At 35.6% G+C, this 27,662-nt stretch overlaps 1 protein-coding gene across 1 annotated transcript; it reads left to right on the top strand.

Annotated features, from left to right (window-relative positions):
* The first annotated feature begins 963 nt into the window (after positions 1-963).
* On the top strand, positions 964-27,483 carry cul2 (cullin 2). The gene is made up of 21 exons (XM_065294768.2): positions 964-1,141; positions 2,356-2,493; positions 3,829-3,931; positions 4,023-4,117; positions 5,601-5,706; positions 7,051-7,133; positions 8,900-8,996; positions 9,154-9,264; positions 9,399-9,561; positions 10,246-10,370; positions 10,587-10,694; positions 12,793-12,852; positions 12,962-13,090; positions 13,383-13,469; positions 13,651-13,803; positions 19,955-20,032; positions 20,191-20,257; positions 20,953-21,155; positions 22,754-22,855; positions 22,947-23,063; positions 26,779-27,483. Exons 2-21 carry the CDS (start codon positions 2,375-2,377, stop codon positions 26,908-26,910), a joined length of 2,238 nt encoding a protein of 745 aa, XP_065150840.2. The 5' UTR covers positions 964-1,141; positions 2,356-2,374; the 3' UTR covers positions 26,911-27,483.
* Positions 27,484-27,662: the final 179 nt, after the last annotated feature.

Below are 27,662 nucleotides of genomic sequence, written 5' to 3' on the forward strand. Positions count from 1 at the left end.
ATTAATAACTTTATATTAACGCACGTATAAATAGAGCTAAATAAACTAACTGTTTAAAAAAGATGAATTTTGTAAATTAAAATGACAAAAATATAGATATACAAAGAGTGAACATGGTAGACACATGCCTCTAAAAAGGCAAGGAAGATGTCATACTAAAGGCTGAGCATGGAAGAACTACCCAAACTTAACTCTTACTTTTAGTTTCAAAATGAATAAGTTGCCATAAGAGCTATTTCAATAACTAACTTATATGGAAATTGAAAGTGATTTTAAGTTTAAAGTTTAGTTCCCTAAATGCTAGTATTGTTAGGCAGTGATGCTTCATACACCTTGCTCAAAACTGTCTTAAATTAGAAATTTGTAAATTGTCTGGTTGTGACATTGAAGATGATGTAATGTGTGTTTTTTTTTTACATAGTTTTATTAATTACAATATCACTTGGCCTATCTGCCTTTCAGTTGTTTTTTTATTTGATTGAAATATCCATAAAGAATATATGCAAATGCACATCACACATTTGTCACTTTTTTGTGAAATAGTTAAAAAAAATTCGTGTCTTTACAATACAGTACATTGCATATTTTTACTTCTAATACTAAATACTAAGGAGCCCAAACAATTTCGCAAAAATGTAACGTGATGAGTAACGTGAGAGTTATGCTTTGATGATTTTAAACCCATAATGCCATCTCATCTCACAACTCCACTCTATGTTCACGACTTATGTCTGCAGAGAGCCGCCGTACTTCCAGGTCAGACCACTAACTAAAGGGGGAGTCCTGTATCAACTCCGATATAATACAACCACAGATTTACTCCGTAATATATCCCAATCCCACATGCATTTTACTTTCAATAAAACACATCTATTGTCCATTGTGTGTTTTTTAAAACGTTATGGTAGCGATAAACATATTTACAAATGCCCCGCCCACCCCTCCAGCTGATACAGTGGTGCAGTCCGTGCGAGGCAATGGCAGAGGTGTAGAAGGAGAGAGAGGAATCAAGCGTTTCTGACAGGTTCACTTAAATTCCACAACGGTGACACAGTGACCCGGAGACAGCCCGTTTACACCCGACACAGCCGACCATCTGACAACCGGGACCCGCAGCCGATCAGGGCTTTCATAATCTCAGGTGTGTGTGCTGGATCAGCGCTACTGTTAGCACAGACGTTAGCTTATGCTCTGTAACACTTGATGTGTGTCATAAACAATCCCCGCACTATCATACACACTCGTTTAATGTTGTGTTTACATGAGTACACTGCTGTTATGCATTCACTCGTGGTGATAACCTATCAGCCCTTTGTTTGCATTAAATCACAACATGGATTTTGTGTTACTAGGCCTCTGCAGTTTAATAATTACCTTCATTTAGGATAAACATTTATGATCGAAGATTATCGGTTGTTTGCAAACATTTGGTTATACTAAGGTTATTTATTTTGGAAGTGGTTATGGAGATATTTACGGGGATCAAGTTATACACATGCTTCAGTGTGTCATGACAGGTATTTGGTTTGTTGACAGGTATCTTTTAATAGATTATTGATCTTTACTTTGTTATAAGGATCCCTTACCTCTGGTTGCTTGGTTAGTTTGAATGCTTTATTAATTTAGTTGGTCAGATATGCTATACACATGTCCTCTGACTTTATCTCTTCTACACAGACCTATCTCATAATGTTACTTTATTGTCATAGTTCATATACACAGATTACTGATTTGTGTTTATACAGATACATGAAAAGCATGGTGTCTGATATACAGCATACAATGCCTATATAATACAATTCAGTACACAGCACTGCGGAAATTAAACGAAATAAAACATGTTTACACTTGAAATTTACTCAAAATATTTTGAAGTAACTGAAATCAGAAAATGTGCATTTATCTTATACATATTTTATTGGGAAGTTTATTGGTTTGTCTACTGTCAAGATAAGTTTTACTATAGAAAACAATCAGCCGGATAGTGAATTATATTTACATTTATGCATTTGGCAAATGCTTTTACCCAAAGCGACTTACATTACAATTTATACATTTTTTAATCAGAACAAATGATTTAATGGTTCAAACCCATGACCTTTTACGCTGCTAATGCAATGCTGTACTAGTGAGCTATTCAGCAGCACTATATTTATTGTGATATCAACCAATAGCCTAAACTATTATCTATAACTAATATGTTTACTGGGCTGGCTAGAATTATTTTTGTGAGTGCATTCTTTATCATAAAAGACTGGAAATATAACAGAGAAATCATGCCGATTAGTTGGTCAAAAAGTGTGAGACTTTTCGATGAATGCATTGTCACCTGCTTTCTTACATCTTTCCCCCCAGTTGAAGCCGAAGCCACACCATGTCATTAAAACCACGGGTGGTGGATTTCGATGAGACATGGAACAAGCTCCTTACAACAATCAAAGCCGTTGTGATGCTTGACTACGTGGAGAGGGCGACATGGAACGACCGTTTCTCGTATCCTGTGTACATCTGTCCTGCTTTATATATTAACCCCTTAGCATTCCCGAAAAAGGCTAAAAAAACTATTTGTACCTGCTGTGTTGATTGTACCTTAAAAGGGTTTACATCATTCGAATCACAAGATTCTCAGCTTTTCATAGATATGTGACATGTTTAGGTTTATGTCATGACGTTTTCTGTCAAATAATGCAGTGTTTCTCCCATGGTACATTGGAACACTAATATACTTCCTATATCAGAGATTGTTTTTCTATTAAAGGATTAGTCAATTTTCTTAAAAAAAAATCCAGATAATTTTTACTCACCACCATGTCATCCAAAATGTTGATGTCTTTCTTTGTTCAGTCGAGAAGAAATTATGTTTTTTCTGGAAAACATTCCAGGATTTTTCTCATTTTAATGGACTTTAATGGACCCCAACACTTATCAGTTTTAATGCAGTTTAAAATTGCAGTTTCAAAGGACTCTAAACAATCCCAAACGAGGCATAAGGGTCTTATCTAGCGAAACGATTGTCGTTTTTGACAAGAAAAAAAATTGCACTTTTAAACAACAACTTCTCATCTTCCTCCGGTCATGTGACGGGCCAGCACGACCTCACGCAATACGTTATCATGTCAAGAGGTCACGGATGACGTATACGTAACTACGCCCCAGTGTTTACAAGTGTGGAGAAAGAGGACCGTTCTGACGTTGTTGTATGTTGAATGATACTAATTAATGTCTTTGTGTCAGTTTATTGTTTACAATGGTCCGCAAATGTGCGTTTCATATATGTAACACGTGACCTTTCCACGGCACCATACAATTATGTGAGGTCGCGCTGGCGTGTCACAGGACCGGAGATAGACGAAAAGTTGTGGTCTAAAAGTGCATATTTTTTATTTTTATTGCCAAAAATGACAATTTTTTCGCTAGGTAAGACCCTTATGCCTCATTTGAGATCGTTTAGAGTCCTTTGAAACTGCAATTTTAAACTGCATTAAAACTGTTAAGTGTTGGGGTCCATTAAAGTCCATTAAAATGAGAAAAATCATGGAATGTTTTCCTCAACAAAAAAAACATAATTTCTTCTCGACTGAACAAAGAAAGACATCAACATTTTGGATGACATGGTGGTGAGTAAATTATCTGGATTTTTTTTATTTAAGAAAATTGACTAATCCTTTAAGCTCTTGTGTCACCCTAATGGATTTACTCAATTCTTTGCTTATTTAATATCACGTTTTCTTTATTATTTCCCCTAATTTCATTAATTGATTATTTTATATGATTTAAACGAATGAAGGCGAATGTCTTTTCATTAGTTCTCCTTAACACAGTCTTCAGTGATATATATGCACTTTGTGTTGCATACCCCGAACCTCTGGGTGAAAGACTGTACACTGAGACGAAGGTGTTTCTGGAAAATCATGTCCAACAGTTGTATAAGGTAAGCATAGGTGATGCTTATTATGGCTCATGTCCCAGTGTTTCTGATTGTGAATGAATTGTGTGTGGACATTGTGTTGTGTCTCTTTCAGAGAGTGCTGGAGTCGGAGGAAAAGGTTTTGGTGATGTATCACAGATACTGGGAAGAATACAGCAAAGGTGCTGAATACATGGATTGCTTATATAGGTACGTCCAGCTGCGCTTTTAACGGGTTTTGAGTTATGGACATTAAAGGACAATTTTAATGCACATTTTTAGAAGATGTAATATAAGTCTCAGTTGTTCCTAGAATGGGTCTGTGAAGTATCCGCTCCAACATTCAGCTCATGTTTTCATGTCTGTACCTTTAAATGCAAATGAGCTACTGCCCTCATTCCCTTACCAACAGGCAGTGAGCACTATCGGTTAAAAATAGATCTGATTCTTTTGAATACAGTCTGAGACAATCATATATTTAGCCACATAAGTGCTTACAACCATATTTAGAAAAGCTTTTCAGTGGCAGTGGGCGGTGCTTTGTTTTTGTGATGTCACATTGACAAGAGAATCAAAACATCACGTCTAATGAGACCGCTTTGCTTTAATAGGGATTAAAAAAAGTAGTGGGTGAATTTTTAAATTGTAGAGTTTTGTGTTTACACACTGCCAACGCACATTTATGTCCAAACACCATGTAAAAGTGTATTTGGCACAATATTATGTACTATTTAAAGTGTTTTTTTTTTTTTTTTTGTAAACACTGGTTTACATTTTGAGTGGGACTTTCTTATTGGCTAACCAGTGGTGGACTGGAAAAGTTTTTTAACTATTGAAGGAAACTGGACAATTAATTTTTCCTTGACTTATTCAGTTTCAGTGGTTTTCAGTTTATTATTTATTTATTTATTTAAAGTTTTTTCTTCGTATTCCCCTTATATACTATACTTCATATATATTATATACTGCATTCTATACTAAGCAACTTGGAGAAGATGGGAAACAGGATTTATACTCAAATTTTGTGTTTTATTGTAAATGTAAAACTTTTAGTTGCCCTATTAAATAGACAAAGGATATGTTAACATTGCATCTGTTTCTTCTCATCACTGTTAAAGTAGTGGGTCTAGTTAACAGCATTGCATTGTGGGATTACTGGCACATATAGTTTTCAGGACTGTGTGCTCTTATTTTTTTTAAGTTATATATGCAGATTAGTAGATCTAGGTATTTACAAAGTGCATACTATGCCCAAAGTCTGCATTTCTAGTAAGGTTTTTAAAGTACTCCGAAGACTGAGGGAGAGACGGTTGTGCAACAGTTAATTGTGTAAAAGGGAAGATGCATATTACAAGAAATCAGATTTTGTAATACTAGCTTTGTTTCTAGATCTATATCTTTTTTTTTCAGTTGTCTCCATACTTGTATTGCTGATTGTAACGATTGAGTTTAATGTGCACAAGCTTTTGTTGTAAACACAGCCTTGCCAAGGTCTGTCTCTGTTCGATTTCATCACGCTGGACTTGCGCCTTCACTGTCCCGCTGATCGTGGTCAGCTGTGAAAACAAGCAGCTATTGATTTGACGTCACCCGTGCCTTGTGCATCCACATAAACACACTTTTATCTAAAACAACAACAGCAGTGCTTGATTTGTTTGCACCTAATTGATGTTTTTTTTTATGTTTACTGCAGATATCTTAACACACAGTTTATAAAGAAGAACAAGCTGACCGAAGCAGATCTGCAGTACGGTTATGGAGGGGTGGATATGAATGAGCCTTTAATGGAGATTGGAGAGGTATGCAGATTTCCGTAACCAAATGCAAAACTTTTCAGTAAACAATGACAATGCAGGTGGCACATTATAAACATAGTTCATTCAAATATGAAAGTGCACTCATATTTTACTCATCCTCATGTCATGATCCCAGATGTACATGACATATGGATAATTTTACATTAAAATGCCTCTGGGAGTAAACGTAAGCAAGCTACTAAACGCACATACATTCAAAGTAATCCAATTGACTCCTGTGTGTTAATATAATATGACTGTGAATTGATACGTTTGTGAGAGAAAACGTTTAATATTGTGAGCTTATTTTTAGCGACCGCTAGGTTGCATTTCTATGACAACATACAGACCAGTATGATAAAATATGGCGAATCGAACCTCTCATTGTTCTTGGGAAGAAAACATGTATATGACATTTAGACACAAGACACACATGAACCAATGAGATTCAACGTTATCGACGTGCAGCCAAATTTGAATTTACCAAATAGATTTATTTTGTCATGGATAAGCTTAAAATATTTTGTTTTTATTCACAAATGTATCATTTTGCTTCAGAAGTGATATATTAGCCCATGGGAGTCATTTGGATTAATTTAAAGATGGATGTACTCTAAGAAGCTGTTTACACCTGGAATTAACATGCGTTTTTGTTAATCAGATCAAAAGTAAACGAGAGAGACACGTTCACATTTACACCCGGCATTTTAATCTGTCTATTTTGTCCACTTTCGACCATGTGTGTCCTGATTACTGAGGTGTGGGCGAGTCCCTCTGCTTTAAATGTGCAGCTGCTTCAGTTTTATTAATGAAAGGCTAAAGATTGCTCTTAACACTGTGTGTTTACGATTGAAGTCAGAAACGATGTAAAACATTGTGCTCGGTACATTACACATTAGGGCCGAGAGTATTCGATCTTTTGTGGCCGATCGAACACATTGCACGTCTTGCCACAAAGCAATCCGGTCGAATGATCTTTCAACTACCTCTGAATGTGGTCAAAAAGTGGACAAGCTCAAAATGTTTTACACCTCATTTACACCTGTCTTTAGCGTCGTCCTCTTGTGATCCAATTGACCAAAACGCATTTTGATACCAGGTGTAAACGGCCTCTAGGTGATTCCTGGAGCTTAGTGTTGGCCAATATAAGAAGATAACATTGTGATATTTTAATATAAACATTTTCGTTTGTGTTCAGCTGAAGAAAGGGCGAGTAAATGATCAGAGAATTTTCATTTACGGTTAACTATTCCTTTATTGTGTTATCTCTTGTGATTGTATGTTTCTTGGTAAATGACTTGCATACATGTTTATAGATAAGTATTATGTTTTGTGATGTACTCTTAGCTTGCGCTTGACATGTGGAGGAAGATAATGATCGAGCCGCTTCAACAGATGCTGATTGGAATGCTTTTAAAAGAGATCAAAAAGTAAGTGTTTTATTAATCAAAATCAATGTCTTTATTCATAAATATGTCCTCGTTGGTGTCAAATGACCTCTGCCAGTGATCTGACTTTTCTTTGTAAGCTTAGAATTTCTTCTCTTTACTTACATTGAACGGGTAAGTCCAAGGAGGCATATCGTTCCGCCGAAGAGAGAAACTATAATAGCAGAGAGGGACAAAAAGCACTAGCCTACCCACGCGTTTCCACAACGCGTTTTCATTCAGATCACGTGAACCAGCTGACACGGACAAGGAGATCAGTGATTACATAACGGTTACCGTTAGGGATGCTCCGATCAATGCCGATCTCCACTAATAATACGTGGCCGATCACTATTCTGAATCGGACAGCTGATCTTATTACAGCTATTTCATGTACTACGGCTTTTGATCAGTAAGTCCTTATCGATCTAAAATCACTGTTAGTTTAAGTCGTTTATAACATGCATTTGAAAAAGCAACACTCGTCAAACATAATTATTAAACATATTCTTTATTATCATGAAAATACCTGAAAAGGTTTAAAGAACAGCAATATAAATATATCCTTAAGACATTTCATGGAGCTGCGTGTCATCACAGCTGCGTGTGTATTGTTCTTCGTCTACAGCGCATTTTGAGTTTCTGCACTAGAGCGCCCCCTGGCTTTTGGATGTAGCGGCATTTCACCGTAATACATTGAGAAACATAGCAAGCATTATCGGCCGATTGATCGGAGCATCCCTAGCTACCGTAGTTGCAACACGCATTTGGAAAGGCGAGGCGCTAGAGAGCACTGTTCGTTGAATGGAAAATACAATTTCACCACTAGATGGGGGTAAATCTTACTTATTGCCCCTTTAAGGTTCATTACAATTTGATTTCGATCATCTGTTGTCTGCTGTCTGTTAACAACGAACATGCAAACCCAGACAAGACCATGAAGAAACATTTAAAATCTGTCTGTCTTTCTGTGAAATTCATTGTTGCACTTTAATTTAAGTATATGCACTTACAGTGTATTACTAAGCAAAATACTGATAAGTAAGTACTTAATGTGGGTTAGGATTAGAATAAGGTTCAGGCTTGCTACCTAGTATTTACACAGTAAGTACATACTATGCTCATGTGGAACTGGACTGCAAAATGAAGTGCCACCTAATAGGGCGTACAAAACGTAGGTGGTAGGGCTGCATGATGAATCGCATATCGATTTTGTACCCTACTGGAAAAAATGGCTAAAACTAGCCTAAGCTGGTTGCCTGGTTTTAGCTGGTTAAGATGGATTTGGATTTAGACTATGTTTTGGACACTTTTTAGCTGGTCAGGCTGGAAGCTGGTTTAAGATGGAAATTCCCATGGGTCCTTGAAATCCTTGAAAGTTCGTGAATCTGGGGGAAAATTAAAGGCCCTGGGAAGTTTTTAAACTTCCCTGTGTAGTGTTGGATAATATCATAAAAATTCTAGACTTTTTAAGCACACGTGCTAAACTGTTCGCTTTAAATGCTTATTTCTTCTGTATGTGAATGTTGATTCATACCAAAATAGTTTCGGGTCTCGGGTTACGTATGTAAATGTTGTTCCCTGAGAAGGGAACGAGACGCTGCATCTCCCTTGCCATACTTCCTGCATCCCTGTAACGCCGTCTTTGGCAATATTTCAGATAGCGATATACTTCCTTTAGCCGCATTATAGCTAGCCTTTTCGTTTTCAGATGGCTGTGTTTTGTGTGTACATTTGCAGCTTTGTTCAGTTTTTATGTTTTTTCATAGTGACCGATGTGGAGAGGACCCGAATCAGAAAGTAATCCATGGGGTTATCAACTCCTTTGTTCATGTTGAACAGTACAAGAAAAAGTTTCCTCTAAAGGTGAGTGTCCAACCAGCAGGCATTATTGTATTGTAGACGTCAAAGGTTTTTATTTCTTTCTTTGTACATATTAACATGTTTGTGAGCATGTAGTGAAGATTCAGTGTGGCTGGAGTTTATCGTGCGTCTCATTTGGAGACCTATCCGTTCTTTCCAGTTTTATCAGGATATCTTCGAGGGGCAGTTTTTGACAAAAACCGGCGAGTATTACAAACAGGAAGCCTCCAATCTACTGCAAGAATCCAACTGCTCTCAATATATGGAGAAGGTAGGATTATGATATGATTTTAAAAGTAGGATTTTACTTGGTTGCTCTCCTCTTCTGGTCATATATGGACCATGGTTGATATTTGGCTATGTAGGGCTAAATTTACTCCACTGTTCGTGTTTTTGTGGCTTTAGGTTTTGGGTCGGTTGAAGGACGAGGAGGTGCGATGTCGGAAGTACCTTCACCCCAGCTCTTACGCCAAAGTCATTCATGAATGTCAGCAGAGGATGGTGGCCGATCACCTTCAGTTCCTGCACGGAGAGTGTCAAAATATCATCAGACAGGAGAAAAGAGAAGGTCAGCGGTTTCAAATTTGTGCATGTGTTTGTTTTATTATCCAGTGCCCAGGTATGCAGGCTTTGTGAAAAGTTGAAGTAGCTTAAAGGTGACATAGAATGATTGAACGGGGTATTTATCCTTGTTCTGTGATGTGACATGTAGACACATTTTTTTTGTTTGGGTCTATAATGCCTTAGAAGCTTCCTAAAAACCTCTCTCAGATAGCTCTATTAGGGTGTGGGATTTTAAACAAGTGGTTTTGCTCCTATTTGGCTCCCCCTACTGGCTTAACTTGCAATCTCATTACTGATTGGCTGACTTTGCTGCCACTCAAAAAATGTAGCCAATTATTTTAAAGTGGAGGGGCAGTGAGATGCCTGTGATGTCATAAGCATCAGTTTTTCAGATTGGGCCGTTTTCTGGCTGACATTTCTAAAAGAGGAATTTCTATGATAGCATGTCTAGCACTTTTTATATGTTTGTGAATGCGGGTAGACTTCCATTATTCAACAAAGACAAGGTAAAAATGGTTTTTTATTCTCTGTCCCCTTTAATTGGCAAAACATGGAGCTTGCAATGATCATCTTGTGGGTTTGATTCCTTGGCGATTTACCAAGATATGCCTTGAAAATCACTTTGGATAAAAGCATCTGTCGAAGTAGCAGTGGTTTGAATGTGTCTTGATGATATGTTTGGTTTCAGACATGGCAAATATGTACACGCTATTGCGTGCCGTGTCCAGCGGCTTACCTCACATGATACAAGAGCTCCAGATTCACATCCACGATGAAGGAATCAGAGCCACCAGTAACCTCTCTCAGGAAAATGTAAGTGACTCAGGGATATGTGTACTGTTTGAATATATATATATATATAAACAAGCTATATATTATTAAACAAGCTATATATTATTAAACAATGATGAAAATTGGTATTTATTTTCAATTATTTATATTTTATTAAACAGTAACCCCATATTAAATAAGACATGGGTTATAAGACATTTATGTTATTTTCAAGTGAGTTTTTTCTTTATCCTGCAGATGCCAACCCAGTTTGTGGAGTCTGTGTTAGAGGTTCACAGTAAATTTGTCCAGTTGATTAACACAGTGTTGAATGGGGACCAACACTTCATGAGCGCACTTGATAAGGTACATTTCAAATGTATAAATACTACAAGTCAATGGGTGGGTCTGTCCAAACCTTTCTTTATCATTTTTTCCACATTTTATTTCATAAAAACAATTTAAAGTGGACCTATTATGAAAATCTGAGTTTTTCATGTGTAAGTGCTATAATTGGGTAATTGGTAGAGAAACTAATATGTTTGGACAGTTATATTTTTCTCAACATTGAAATGGTTGACTTGGACCAAATAATGACGATAAATCCAATAAGAGACCAGAAACTCTTTTAATACTGATTTAAAATAGGGACGCACCGAATATTCGGCCACCAAAATTTTGGGCCGAAAATGGCCCAAAAGAGCATTTTCGGTTTTCGGTCGAAAGACTTTTATCACGGAAACAATATGGCCGAGATGTTGTGATGACGCAAACAGAAACCGCGACCTGCACGTGCTTGTCTGAACCAACATGTATGCGGTGTGGATGTATTTAACCGCAAAAAGACGCTAAAGTGAGCAGTTGTCTGTACACACAGAGGCACATACGGTTGAATGTGTCCGGTCCAGACGTGATCATCACAGTACAAAGATCAGAACTCTTGATGTGTAAACTTAAGAGAGAGTCGCGCAAATGTGTCTCATACTGTAATCCATTAACATACATTTGCCGAATAAAGCAATGAAAAACAATGTATTTAGATGCTGTGGCATGATCTTAAAAAGGCCGTTCATGCTTGAAAACCCTCCAATGTTAAAATTACAACAATTTTGCAAAGATGAGTAGACCAAAATTCTTCCACAGGGCTGTAACAGACTCATTGCAAGTTATCGCAAACGCTTGATCGCAGTTGTTGCTTCTAAGGGTGACCCAACCAGTTATTAGGTTTAGGGGGCAAGCACTTTTTCACACAGGGCCATGTAGTTTTGGATTTTGTTTTCCCTTAAAAATAACATTCATTTAAAAACTGCATATTATCTTTGACTAATATTTTAATAGTGTAACAAATATACAAAAACATAAGAAATCTGAAGGGGGGGTCACACCACTATAGTTTTGATGAGTTTAATATATTTTTAAACTGTAAAAAAATATAAAAAAATAATAAGTACCATGGTATAAAAAGATAATAGCATTAAATTGAATAATTACCATATTCAGCACCATGGAATTTACAGAATACTATGGAATTACCACAGCACCAAGAATTTAAATGCATTAAATCAATACATTTACCTTTGATGTTTTTAATGCTCTGTCTGACAGCATAACGTTTGACATTTACTGCATTTGAAAGCTTGTAAGAAGCTACAATGCACTGTCTGTAATGTTTGAAGGTGTGTCTGTACTAAATGTGTTTAGACTCGTCTTCTCAAACTCTTACCTTATTTAAAAGAACAAACATAATGATAATCTGACAGCTCCTTCATGAATGCACACTTTAGTATCTCTGTGGTTACACTTGGGTGTATCGGGGTTTTTTTGTAATATATTTATTAGGGCTGTCAAAAGATTAATCGTGATTAATCACATCTAAAATAAAAGTTTGTGTTTACATAACATATGTGTGTGTAGTGTGTATAATTAATATTTATATATAAAAACACACACAGTCATGTATATATTTAAGAAAAATTGGTTATATTTATATATAAAATATTTATATTTCTATATAATATAAATTATATAAATGTTTATACAGTATATAAATGCAAATATTTCTTAAATATACACATGAATGTGTGTGTATTTATATATACATAATAATTATACACATTACACAAACATATGTTATGTAAACACAAACTTTTATTTTAGATGTGATTAATCACGATTAATCTTTTGACAGCCCTAATATTTATATATGTTTCGCCTTATATAGGTTTATAGATAAAAATGTTTTTCCAGCGCATGATTTTAGCCTGTAAAATAAAAGATTCATTATTCTTACATTAAAGGAACCAGTAAACAGCTGTTTTAAAGTACTAATAACTTGATTAAGTAAAAGGAAAAACCTAGTTTAGGGGTTGTCCAGTAGGGGGCATCTGAAAGTCAGGATGCATTGCCCTTGGGTTCATATGGGCATTTCGAAACAGTTTGTGATCATTGCTCATTTCCCTTCCAGGCCTTGACTTCAGTAGTAAACTACAGAGAGCCCAAATCCATCTGCAAAGCGCCCGAGCTGGTGTGTATTTATTGTTTATCTACTACAGCAATTAACTTGAGCTCAGATTGATCATGTTATGTTAACACTCCTGTGTTCGCTTTTGTATTTTCCTCATACTGTGGCACAGCTGGCAAAGTACTGTGACAATCTGCTAAAGAAATCTGCAAAGGGAATGACTGAGAATGAAGTGGAGGACAAGCTGACCAGCTTCATCACAGTCTTCAAATACATCGACGACAAAGACGTGTTTCAAAAGGTGATACAGATCATTTTTGACCCTTTAGTTGCAGTTAACCCAGGTATAGTGGAAAGGAAACAGAAAAATACAGGGGGAGCCTAAAAGGATTTAAACTTGTATAATTCGGATAAGCACCGTTGTGCACATTAGTTGCGAAGGCTATCAAACAAACAAACCATTTGACTTCCTGTTTAAGCATAACATTGTATTTGTCAAATTATTGATCGCTCCTTTAAATTGCATGTATGTTTTGGTTGGGTTACATAAGAAACCCATGACTGATTTCTCCCGTTTCTCATTTATTTCTCAGTTTTATGCCAGAATGCTTGCAAAGCGGTTAATACACGGCCTGTCATTATCTATGGACTCCGAAGAGGCTATGATCAACAAGCTGAAGGTAAAACAGGACCCGCATCTCTTCACAAACACCACTCGGCCTACATAATCGAGTCTTCTCTCACTTTGTACGCCACAGCTTTGTTATTATGTGTAACCGCACACAACCCTGATGAAGGGTTTGGTGTGATGAAAGCAAACACACAGTTCATTCTTTGTTCTCGGTTTCTTTTCTTTGGCAGCAAGCGTGTGGCTATGAATTCACAAGCAAACTACACCGAATGTACACTGATATGAGCGTCAGCACGGACCTCAACAACAAATTCAACAACTTTATCAAAACCCAGGAGACCGTAGTGGACCTGGGCATCAGCTTTCAGATTTACGTATTACAGGTGAGAGAAACAATACAGTTTAAAGGGACAATATGTCATATTTGCCACTAGAGAGGGGAAGAAATGTGAAATGCTGGAAGTTGCAGATGGAAATCAAATATATATATATATATATACAGTCTTGTTCAAAATAATAGCAGTACAATGTTTTTTATTTTTTTTATTTTTTTTATTGAAAATATCAAAATTTACAAACAAACATGGCTGCACGAGATTCGTTTCTTCAAAATGTGTATACAGACAAGATATAGCCTGAGGGAGCAGCTCTTAATACAAATAGGAATTACACATGTATATGAATACAAAACAAATAATTATAACAAAATTATTAGAATAAAAAAAAAGACAACAAAAAATAAATAAATAAGGGGATAATTCAGACATTGATCATCTATTTACATCTGTTGGGAAGTGTTTTAGGGACTCATATATTTTTTATGCTTTAGGACTTTTCAACAATTTTAAAGATTTCATGTACAGTTTGAATTCATTTAGAAAAACAACAAATTTGGGAGATGATTTCACAATTCTACATTTGTGAATGAAGAATTTAGCTGAACATACAATTGTATTAGTACATAGCTCATCATCCTTGCTTTGCAATAACAATCCAAAAGTAATGTCGTCACTAGAGAAAGAGGCTGGGAGTGAAGACATCAGTTGTTTAACCCATTTATATATATCACACCAAAAAGACTGTGTCACATTACATGAGAAAAACACATGGTCAGTAGTTTCAACATCATTTTCACAGAAAGTACATGTAGTATCATCTATACCAAAGCGAAGACTCAGTAACCCTTTAGAGGGGTAGATATCGTTCATTACTTTGAAGTGTGTTTCTTTCACTTTTGGAAGTATAGGGAGTGTTAGATACAATGTTCTTAGTTTAGTAATTGAATCTTTATCAAATTTTTGTAGGATGTTATTTTTATTCTGGCTTGTTGGGTAAAGGTAATCAGAGAAACATTTCCTAATAAAGTGGTTAGTGCATTTTTTATCCAGAACATAAATCCCTTGAATTGAGAGTGGGGCCAATTGTGGTTGTATCGTATAATATTTCAAAATGTTTCTCGTCAAATGGACAAACCCTTGGGGTAGTGCTTTATATAATTTAGAGAAGTCTGATTTTGAGGGTTTGAAATTATGTTTGATGCAAAATTGTTCATAATTTAAAAAAAGTCCGTTGGTATCCATTAATTCGGCCATGGACCAAATGTCTCTCCCATACCAGTCCTCAAAGAACAGAGATCGGTTGCGGTGCAAAATATACCTGTTATTCCAGAGTACAGATGTATGGGGTGAGAAGCTATGTACATATAACATTTTCCAATACAAGAGTATTTGTTTGTGAAACTCTGACAATGATATAGGTAATTTATTAACACAAAAGTCCGTTCTAAGAAGAAATTCTAATCCTCCAATTTTCTTGAATAAGGACTTTGGAATACAATACCAAAAAGAGTTGCTGTGCTTGATCCAAGATTTCATCCAATTTATTTTTAAGGTTCCATTAAGGCAGTCAAAATCAATGGGCCCTATTTTAACGATCTAAGCGCATTGTCTAAAGCGCACAGTGCAACATCTAAATGGGCGTGTCCGAATCCACTTTTGCTAATTTAACGACGGGAAAAATGGTTTTTGCGCCAAGCGCATGGTCGAAAAGGGTAGGTCCTATTGTAATGGGAGTATTTTGGGCGTAACGTGCAGTAAACCAATGAGAGTCACAGCTCTCATCCCCTTTAAAAGCAAGTTGCGCTGGCGCTATGTCTAATCCCTATTTAGATGACGGACTTTGTAAACTGAAAAACTAAGCGGAGGAAGAAGATCCCCAGTTTAAGATTAATGTTAAATAATTATGTTGTTTTTCCACTTGTATTGAAATTGTTATTTTTTTATTAAAACCTTTAAAACCCGTTTTCTTTTAGTCATGGAAGTAAAAAGCAGGCTTGTAATTGCTTTAAATGTATGGCTATCCAATATCATCAAAAAATAATTTACAAGTATGTAAGATAAGGTTTGTACTCTAAAAATACTTTATTTGTAACAAACAGGAGATAAAGAATTTACAAACGGCTCTTCTCACGTTTCAGCACTTTGGACAGCGGTTTTTTAGCAAAGAGTTTTTTTAAGCGTGACTTAAAAATGTTTCTCATCTCACCATATCCACAGGTACAGAGTAATCATATACAATAAATCCGTGAGGTAGCATAAAAAAAAACATTTAAAAACAGACGCATTTGTTCAAAGCAAAGCATTTATTTACTTACCAGGCTGCAGGTGAAGCAGCTCTTTTTGTCTTCTAACGTCTCATAATCTGTCCTCATTTATGTCCAAGAGACTCAATAATAATCTTTTACATTCAATCCTTTAATCTTTCATATTTAAAAGCATTTTTGTGCTGCTGCGCATTCATGTACCTTGTGATAAGCAAACCCGCGTTGTCCTCCCGTGTATAGGCGCATTTTACTAATGCGCTCTTTAAATAACATAAAACACATTGCGCCATTGACTTTAGACTTTAGACCAGGTTTTTGTTGGTCAATGGCGTAGTCTATTTTAGTTGCCTCAAAATAGCAACGCGCCAACAATGCGCCTGAACACACCTCGTTTTCAGACCACAACGCCCATGGGCGCAAAAGGGGGCGCAAATGCATTTGCTATTTAAACAACGCGGCGCTAAACGTGAAAATTAGGGTGGAAACTAGCGAAAGACACTTGCGTCGCGCATTGCGCTGCATTGCGCAGGGTGTAAGATAGAGCCCAATGACTTTTAGTCCACCATCCTTTGTGTCTTTAACCATATAGCTTTTTTTCAAATAATGAGGCCTGTTTCTCCAAATGAAGTTTAGGTTGATTTGGTTGATAGACTTAATCAATTTATTTGAGATGGCATTGGAATAGGCTGGGTAAATACATCTTGATAAGCATTCCATCTAATAGCAGTACAATGTGACTAACCAGAATAATCAAGGTTTTTAGTATATTAGTATATAAGTTACCAGTAGGTTCAGTAGATTCTCAGAAAACAAATGAGACCCAGCATTCATGATATGCACGCTCTTAAGGCTGTGCAATTGGGCAATTAGTTGAATTAGTTGAAAGGGGTGTGTTCAAAAAAATAGCAGTGTGGCATTCAATCACTGAGGTCATCAATTTTGTGAAGAAACAGGTGTGAATCAGGTGGCCCCTATTTAAGGATGAAGCCAACACTTGTTGAACATGCATTTGAAAGCTGAGGAAAATGGGTCGTTCAAGACATTGTTCAGAAGAACAGTGTACTTTGATTAAAAAGTTGATTGGAGAGGGGAAAACCTATAAAGAGGTGCAAAAAATGATAGGCTGTTCAGCTAAAATGATCTCCAATGCCTTAAAATGGAGAGCAAAACTAGAGAGACATGGAAGAAAACGGAAGACAACCATCAAAATGGATAGAAGAATAACCAGAATGGCAAAGGCTCAGCCAATGATCACCTCCAGGATGATCAAAGACAGTCTGGAGTTACCTGTAAGTACTGTGACAGTTTGAAGACGTCTGTGTGAAGCTAATCTATTTTCAAGAATCCCCCGCAAAGTCCCTCTGTTAAAAAAAAGGCATGTGCAGAAGAGGTTACAATTTGCCAAAGAACACATCAACTGGCCTAAAGAGAAATGGAGGAACATTTTGTGGACTGATGAGAGTAAAATTGTTCTTTTTGGGTCCAAGGGCCACAGGCAGTTTGTGAGACGACCCCCAAACTCTGAATTCAAGTCACAGTACACAGTGAAGACAGTGAAGCATGGAGGTGCAAGCATCATGATATGGGCATGTTTCTCCTACTATGGTGTTGGGCCTATTTATCGCATACAAGGGATCATGGATCAGTTTGCATATGTTAAAATACTTGAAGAGGTCATGTTGCCCTATGCTGAAGAGGACATGCCCTTGAAATGGTTGTTTCAACAAGACAATGACCCAAAACACACTAGTAAACGAGCAAAGTCTTGGTTCCAAACCAACAAAATTAATGTTATGAAGTGGCCAGCCCAATCTCCAGACCTTAATCCAATTGAGAACTTGTGGGGTGATATCAAAAATGCTGTTTCTGAAGCAAAACCAAGAAATGTGAATGAATTGTGGAATGTTGTTAAAGAATCATGGAGTGGAATAACAGCTGAGAGGTGCCATAAGTTGGTTGACTCCATGCCACACAGATGTCAAGCAGTTTTAAAAAACTGTGGTCATACAACTAAATATTAGTTTAGTGATTCACAGGATTGCTAAATCCCAGAAAAAAAAATGTTTGTACAAAATAGTTTTGAGTTTGTACAGTCAAAGGTAGACACTGCTATTTTTTTGAACACACCCCTTTCAACTAATTGCCCAATTGCACAGCCTTAAGAGCGTGCATATCATGAATGCTGGGTCTTGTTTGTTTTCTGAGAATCTACTGAACCTACTGGTAACTTGTTTGCCACGTAGCAATAAAAAATATACTAAAAACCTTGATTATTCTGGTTAGTCACATTGTACTGCTATTATTTTGAACAAGACTGTATATATATATATATATATATATATATATATATATATATATATATATATATTTGGACCACAAAACCAGTCAGGTTCAAATTTTCAAAATACAGACTTCTACATCATTTATACATCAAAGCTGATAAATAAGATTTCCATTGATGTATGGTGTGTTAAGATGGGACAATATTTGGCTTAGATACAATTTTTTGAAAATATGAGGGTGCAAAAAAAAATATCTAAATATAAAAATATGCAGGTAGTCAACAACACATATTACTAATGATAAATGCATTTTTATATATTTACGAGGAAAGTGTACGAAATATATTCATAGAGTATGATCTTTACTGAACTCTTTCACCGCCAGCGTTTTTAAAAAAAGTTGCCAGCCAGCGACAGCGTTTTTCACCAAAGTTTAATGCCTTCCAGAAAATGTTCTTCTTTAAATATATAAACATACAATATACCAAATGAAAGAACAAACCCTCTGCTTTCAAACAAAAAAACCGTTTCATCCTACCTTTAGTGGTTCTTTTGTAATCAGCTTTTGAATATGGGTAGGTTTCTGCAAAAACACCATATTTTGAGCAAAAAGCAGAGATAATTCCATTTTTGTTACGGACTTTTCATAGAGATCCCATTCAGAGCGATCTTTAAAACAGACACGGACATGCAGCCGCTTGCCATAGGGCAATACTTCCGGTTTTAAAAAGTTGCGGAATAATAACGGTATTGCGGAAAGACGGAAAATCTCGTCAATGGCGGTGAAAGAGTTAATATCCTAATGATTCTTGGCATAAAAGAAAAATCGATAATTTTGACCCATACAATGTATTTTTGGCTTTTGCTACAAATGAAGAGTTTGGTTTCAAAATGCAATAAATCCGTTTTTACTAATTTAGGTAAAAATTTGTTTTCTATACCAAGAAATTGACAAGATGAACATTAAATATTCCAATCCATAATTTGATTTTCAAAGATTTATTATAAAAAATTATTTATTTTTTTCTGCAAAATGCAATAAATCCATGACAGTTTTTTTTTCAAAATGTTATAAATCTATTGAATCAATCAATATATAAATGTGCATTCATCTTTGCCATGTTATATTCATTTAGTTGACTAGTGGATACATTGATTAAAATAATAAACATTAATAACATTAATCAAAACACTTACTTTGTCATATATTAAGAACTGTCATTGCTGATGTCATTCTTGGGAAGTCGTCGCTGAACTTTCTTGACAGCGATCAGCTGTAAAATGTTTTGGTCCTGCTTGATTTACATAGACTATAGTAAAATAATGCAAAGTTTTTCATAAGATCCCCTGAGGTCAATGTGTTAGCATGACAGAAACTTGATGCTGTCGGGAGAACAAGCAACAGCCGACATTTTTCCTTCACCTGAGTTTGATGGCTTACGTTTCTTCCTCACACAGGTTTATCAATGCCATCAAAATTACTATTTTGTTTTTGTTTGTTTGTTGATCAGAAAGTACAAAGTAGATGAGGAAAACTAGGATTCTGTGTGTATTCAATTCACAGGTTTTATTCCTAAAGAACACACTGATGAAATGTCGCTTATAAGCATCTGTGAAATGCATGAATATAAATGTGCTTGTATATTTCAGGCGGGTGCGTGGCCCCTCACACATGTTCCCTCATCCACATTCGCCATCCCACAGGAGCTAGAGAAGAGCGTACAAATGGTGAGCTGTCATGGCAACGTGCCCCATAATCTTGTATGTCATGATTAGGAGCAAGAATTTAAGTTTTCATCATGCCCTGAGAGCCAAACAAGTAAAATCCTTTTTCATGTTATTAAGAAAAGTAGGTGACACTGATGTTTATTTTTTTCTTCCTGCAGTTCGAGTTGTTTTATAACCAGCACTTCAGTGGAAGAAAGTTAACATGGCTACATTATCTTTGCACAGGTAATCTCACATCACGCAGGTATTGATCATTAAACATGCTTTCTTAACTGGTCTTGATCCAAAAAATCTTTTGGAATATTGGTTTATTCACGTACTTACAGTGCTATCAGTTTTCCATTTACTGTACCTAAACCTGCCAAGTGCGTTTCTTTTTTTAGACCGAAGGCCGTAGGAAGTGGTGGGTGAGATAATGTCTGTTGGCTGTTGTAGTAAAAATCAGATTAGCTGTACCTGGCATTCCTACTGAACACGACTGCGGTAAATCCTTAACACAGTTCAGCAGCAAGAGTCGGATTATCACAGAGATTATCACACTGAAGTGTGACAAAATACACGGAGCAGGACCAGCAAAATCCAGTCGCACGCGCTTACTGACAAGCAGTGTATTTCAAAGGATCCGAAGACGAACTTAAAAAATAATTGTCTACATTTTATTGGATAATTACATTAGACCAGAGGTTTATTTGTTATCCCCTTTAATATGAGCTCATGAAACTGTAAATAGTATTTATAATATTATAAAGACAGCAAATAGACTTTTTTCACTTTATGCTTTGTCTGTTCTTTCTTAAAATTTTCTAAGGACCCTTGGAACCTTTTGGGGGAGTTTGAAAACCCCTGCATTAGGCCATTTGGCAGATTCAGATAAAAAAATGTGTGTAATGTGTGTGTCCCAATCTTTGTCTCTGTTTCAGGTGAAGTCAAGATGAACTATCTGTCCAAGCCCTATGTGGCTGTAGTGACCACCTATCAGATGGCTGTGTTGCTAGCGTTTAACAACGGCGAGACTGTCACCTACAAAGAACTGCAGGACAGCACGCAGATGAATGAGAAAGAGCTACAGAAAACCATAAAGTCTCTACTGGACGTCAAGATGATCAACCACGACTCTGAAAAAGTAAGACGGGAGGATGGCAGATATTTCTGAATGATCTGCACTGTTGTGAAGATAGACGCTAGAACTGCCTTACATGGGAGTTAGTTTTTTAACTCTTTCCCCGCCAACATTTTTATAAAAAAGCTGCCAGCCAGCACCAGCATTTTTGCTTTCCGGAAAATGTTCTTCTTAAAATATATAAACATACAATATATAAAATAACAGACCCTCTTCTTAAAAAAAATAAAAATAAATAATTAGTTCTCTTTTTATCACCTCTCAAATATGGGTAGGTTTTTTTCAAAAACACCAAAAAGACTTTTGAAAGGGATCAGATGCAGAGCAATCCTCAAAATATACACGGACATACAGCTGTTTACCCTAGGGCAATACTTCCATATGGCGGGGAAATAGCCATAAGAGTCCATGTTTTTACCACAGTGATCTAAGCTGCCTCAGAGCCTTGTAAAAGCCATTGTAACACAGCATTAAGTGTTTTTTGCTTATTTTTATATATTTGCAGCAGTCAGCAATAGGAATAAAGTCATGAATGCTCAGTAAATATGTGACCATGAACCGTGTCATGTAGCACGTGTATATTTGTAGCAATAACCACCAGTACATTGTATGTAGGGATGCCGATACTGATATTAAACACTTTTTGCAATTTTGGCGATTTTTGGTCTTTCCTAGATTTTGATAAAAGCTCAGGCCGCAGACATTTTCCAAAAAAGTCTTACTTTGACCGCATGGCTCACGTAAATGAGCAATCTCTCACTTGATTAACTACATCTATAATGCTATAATTAGATCAATTATAAAGATAAACCCAGTAACATAGTTTTGGTAAACCGTTCTCTGCAAGCATGTGAAAAAATAGGTCATTGAATTTGTCTCCCCTTATGATGTCAGAAGGGGATAATACCACCCCTTAATCTGCACTTTCCACCATGGCACTGCCATTTAGTGCAGAGATCAGCTCATTTGCATTTTAAAGGACACATCCACAAATGGCAAATTTTTGCTCACACCTACAAAGTGACAATTTTAACATGTTATTATAAATTATCTATATGATATTTTGAGCTAGAACATCACATAAGTACTCTGGATACACCAAAGATTTATTTGACATCTTAAAAAAGTCTTGTGAAATGTCCCCTTTAAGTGAAGATCATATTCCACATGAAGATATTTTGTAATTTTCCCATTGTAAATAAATCAAAAGTGTACTTGTTATTGTAAATATGTGTTTGCTTTATCTGGACAACTTTAAAGGTGATATTAAATAGTTGTATCTAAGCCAAATATTTTCCTATCCTAATAAACCATACATCAATGGAAAGCTTATTTATTTTAGTTTTTAGATGATGAATAAATCTGTTTTAAATAAGTGACCCTTATGACTGGTTTTGTGGTCCAGGGTCACATATTACTTTTACAAATTTATAATAGGCAAGTAATATATTCACCATAATATAGTTGATAAAAATCACAGTTCTGTGTAACAAGGTTTACAACACCTTTTAATATTGGTTGTCCCGTTGGATTTTAGACCCTCAAACAATCATTTTATTATAAGTTTATGATTTTTTTGCAAATATCTTTACCTTTTCCAGGAGGAAATCGAACCCGAATCCACATTTTCCCTTATTATGAGTTTCACCAGTAAAAGAACAAAGTTCAAGATCACAACATCAATGCAGAGGGACACGCCGCAGGTACTGAGATCATATAAGATCTGGTTTGGATATAAGTTTGGATGTCGATGATGTTCAGAAGCATGAATGTGATGTCATTTGTGCTTGACAGGAAATGGAACAGACGAGAAGCGCCGTGGATGAAGACCGGAAAATGTATTTACAGGCTGCTATAGTGAGGATTATGAAAGCCAGGAAAGTTTTGAGACACAACGCTCTTATACAGGAGGTGAGATGACATTATCCCAATGCTTAATATTTAAGCATGTTCATTTCTAATCCTCAAAGTGTCTGCGAGGCTTTAGGCACATAGATGTTGTTGAGTTGATGTGGTGTCTGATGCACAGGTTGGGAACATCAGATGTGAGAATGACAGAAGGCCAAATACCTATGAAGTCAGATAAGAGCAGTCTGAAATGTGGGGTATGGGAGACGTTGTAATGAATGTTGTCAGGACATGTTTAAGATCGGAGTCTTTAACAGATGATCTGTATATTCTCCATGTGCTCCATAACATGCATTACTGTTATGAATACAAAAACACCTATACATGCAAGCATGTTTAATATAAGATAGCCTACATACATGATATATGACATTTGTGCTTGCTTTGGATCAAACAGCACCTCGGATTAATCTCCAGCCATAATACAGCTCATTGCAATATGTTTCTTTTTAAAATAAAACTATTTATCCTGCCATGAAATAGCCAAGAATATTGAAATCATGTTTGTGCTTATGTAGTTTGAAACCTGTGTGATATTATTTGCGGGGTACACACACTGATTTTATACAAGTTGTCTGAAGCCATGTGACAGGTACAGTACTGTGCAAAAGTCTAAGGTCACCATGCCATCATTAGATTTGTTGTTTTGAACCATTTATAATTATTTCTCAGTCTCTTAATAAGAATACAACAAAAAATACAGGAGATTTGTATGTAGTATTAAAAACAGGATACAAGTATAAGCTGAAGTGTTATTTAGGCTATTTTGAGCAATAACAGGCAGCTGCAGGATCTCTTGAACATGAATGAAATGAAATCCTAATTCTTATCGAATGACTTCAGTCTCCTCAAAAAAGCTCAAGATGTGTTTCGTGCCAAGAGAGGTCACACTAAATACTGACTGATGCCTGAAGAAGACATTTAGTTTTTTTTTTTAATTTTGTGAACATGTTTCCTGTATTTTTTGTTTGTATTGTACTAAAAAGAGTGATAAATAAATATGGATGGAGATTAAAACTTAGCTAAAAAAAACAAAGCAGGAGGTGATAGTAGCCTTTTGCACAGTATTTGTATGGGTCAAGATAATCGCTTTTTAAGCCAAAAATCATTAGGATATTAAATAAAATGTATTTATCATTAGTGATATTTGTTGCTAAGGACTTCATTTGGACAACTTTAAAGGCAATTTTCTCAATATTTAGATTTTTTGCACCCTTACATTCCAGATGGTTGTGTCTCAGCCAATATTGCCCTTTTCTGACAAACCATACAACTTGAAAGCCCATATATTCAACTTTCAAAAATTTATTTTAGATTTTTGTGGTGCTTTATGTGCTTGACAGCCAGACATTAGTGCATAATGGACATTTTTTTACTTGAAATAGTCCAGCATGCTAAACACTCATTTAGTTTGTATAATATTGTATCTTGATGCTGTCATTTGTTAATACTCACAAGTTGAATGTTTTCTCAAGCTTTGCTAAAAATAACTAAAATCAGTAATTTCTAGGTCAGCTATGACAAGACTGTTCTTGTTAACTCCCAATAACATTTTTATGACCAGAGATAAGTTTCTAATCCATCTTATAAACAGCGCTTCAAAATCACACAGTCTGAATCTTAATATAAGGCTGTGTTCAACAACGTAAACAAGTCTAATGTACTGCATACTGTACATTTTACTCTGCATACTGTAAAATGTAAAGAGTGAAAAGTTAAGAAAATGTAAAAAAATTACTTCACTTTGTAACACCTAAAAAATGTAAATTCTCTAAACTTACATTTTTAATTTAAAGTCTTTTTCAATTAAAGGGGTCATAGCGTGGAAATCAGACATTTTCCATGTTTAAGTGCTATAATTGGGTCCCCAGTGCTTCTATCAACCTAGAAAATGTGATAAAGAAAAACCCAGTAACTCTGTTTGGGTAAGTTATTTTCTGTAAGCATGTGAAAAATTAGGTCGTTCAGATTTCGCCTGTTTTGTGAGGTAGGTAGCAAGGCGAATTACAATAATACCGCCCCCTTTATCTGCACTATCCAACCACAGCACTGCCATTTAGTGCAGAGAGAAAGACAGAGAGAAACAGTACTTGACCGCACAATTGAGTTTTAATTAGCAACAAACCACCATCATTGTGATCAGTGTTTGCATTTAATCCGCTCATTTGCATTTTAAAGGATACACCCCAAACGGCACACTTTTGCTCAGGCCTACAAATTTGCAATTTTAACATGCTGTAATTAATTATATGGGGATTATGTTGAGCGAAAACCTCACTTACGCACTCTGGGGACACCAAAGATTTATTTTAAATTTTAAAAAAATCTCATAATGTGACCCCTTTAAACATATGTTGAATTTTTTTTTTAAGTAATTTAAATTAATCCAACTTTTCACTTTTTACAGTATGTGTTGCAAAGTGTGCTATATGTAATGACAAGTGTTGTAAATGGATGTGAATCACATTATTGTTACAACAACTAATTGAATATAGGGCTGCAACTAACAATTATTTTAATAATCGATGAATCTGTCGATTATTTTTCCGATTAATCGATGAATCGGATAATAAAAAGCATTAATTTCCAACCCTTTATTTAAAAACAGAACTGAAATCTTCAGAAAGTGCACAAACATGTTGTTCCTTAATAATAATAATAATAAGTAATTATAATAAAATAAAATCAAATAAAAATGGACTAACACAAAAAACATACACGTGTATGCTTTATATCTGCCAAATATATAGACTTGTTTTTAAATAAGGTGCACCTGAGCTGCCAAAATGATAAATAATTTATAAAAAATAAAGAACAATACAAATCCAAAGCAAATGATCTGCCAGTGGGGTAAGAAAAATAATCTAATGAGATAATCTCAAAGAGAAACACAATTATTTTTTTTACCCCGTTGGCAGATAATTTCGCTTGTTTTGAGCAAACAATCACTTAATTTTGAGGTGGGTTTTTCAGAAAACAAGACAAAATTTCCGATGCCATTTTTGAGCGCTTTATCGATTCGCTGTTGTAGCCCTAATCGAATATCAATAATAGTCGCTAATATTCGATAATAAAAATGGTGTTCATTATTGATCAGTTGTGTCTGTACAGTCACTCTTTCCCAACGCAAGACTGCAGGCTTTTTGTTTATACAGCATTTCAAATTTGGCTTTCTGTCATTCTCACATTATTGACTATTTGAATAGTTGTTGAAGCCCTAGATTTCACTATGTTGCATAGTAAAATGAATGACTAGCAATGAGTTAGGAAGGTTGAGTGCATTGCATTGTGGGATGTAGTGTTCTGTACTGTGTTTGTGGTGTATAACAAAAGATTGCACACTGCTTTTACACACTATATACCACAGCAGGCATTGTCAAAAAAATTTTTTACAGCCGAACCCCATTGACCTAAATTATTATTAATTTAATATCAATAATCTGTCCATTTTCTAATAATTTCTATATATATTTTTTGTTTATTAAAAAAATTTTTTTTGACATTTTTATGATTTATTTGTATTTAATTGGTTTCACAAACCAAACCCTGTACTACAAAAATAATAATAGTAGTTTAGTAATGTACATACATAGATTAAGTTGCACATGTGGTTTTTTCAACCTGTCACTAAATGTGAGAAAGACAGGATATTATGATAGACTGACCACCCGAGCTAAACCAGAAATAACCATAATTCTTTATGTATGTTTTTTTCCAGGTAATCAATCAATCCAAAGCCAGATTCAACCCGAGTATCAGCATGATCAAGAAGTGCATTGAGGTTCTTATCGACAAGCAGTACATCGAGAGAAGCCAGAGCTCAGCGGACGAGTACAGCTACGTCGCATGAGAACATATTAATTTAAAAAGAAAATAAAAAACGCTGCCAAGCGTGAACAGTAAACATGTCTTTTATTTTCGGCTTTGGCACACAACCTTTGGATCGAATCGGGACTCGGTGCCTCCATCTTCTTTTAGAAAAGCGCCTGGAGTAGCTGGACGATCAATGAAAACGACACTGTCTCTCTTTTACCCCATCCCTCCCCGTTTTTTGATTTTAAGCTGTTTACATCACCAGTGCCACGCCCAGCGCGTCAACAAAAAAGAAAATGCCTACAGTTACTCGAGTGTAAAAGGATATAATACATTTTTAGACGTAATCGTAAACGAGAATGGAAAGCGAGCGAATGAATTGCATCACTTAGAGCATAACAAATGTTTGAGAAACAAGATACAAACATCCGCGCTTTCTATTTCTCACATTGCAGTTGTTGTGTGTATTCTTTTTTTAATGTATCAAAGTAAGAAAAAAAATATTGTAATAAAACCGGTATACTGAATTGCATTTACTTTTAAAATATAAAAACAAATATGAGTTGACAAACATGATTCTGTTGCTTGTCAAATAAAAAAATAAAACACACTTTTTGTAAATGTTTTAAGAAGAATTACTTAAAAAGTCATTTGTTTATATTTTGCTTTTTAATACAACAAAGGACCCCTTCAATCACTATTCTGTACATAACCTGGATGCCAACCAATATTCACATTTTTTTTTTAAAGCCAATCACTGTAAATGCATGCGACTTGTTTTTTTGTTTT

The sequence above is a fragment of the Paramisgurnus dabryanus genome, chromosome 22 (assembly GCF_030506205.2).
Source record: "Paramisgurnus dabryanus chromosome 22, PD_genome_1.1, whole genome shotgun sequence".
Classification (NCBI taxonomy): Eukaryota; Metazoa; Chordata; class Actinopteri; order Cypriniformes; family Cobitidae; genus Paramisgurnus; species Paramisgurnus dabryanus.

Coding starts and splice junctions, on each gene's coding strand:
- cul2 (XM_065294768.2), top strand. CDS start 2,375: ATGTCATTAAAACCACGGGTGGTGGATTTCGATGAGACATGGAACAAG. Junction 20,258..20,952: donor GCTACATTATCTTTGCACAG/GTAATCTCACAT, acceptor TCTCTGTTTCAG/GTGAAGTCAAGATGAACTAT. Junction 22,856..22,946: donor TGCAGAGGGACACGCCGCAG/GTACTGAGATCA, acceptor TGTGCTTGACAG/GAAATGGAACAGACGAGAAG.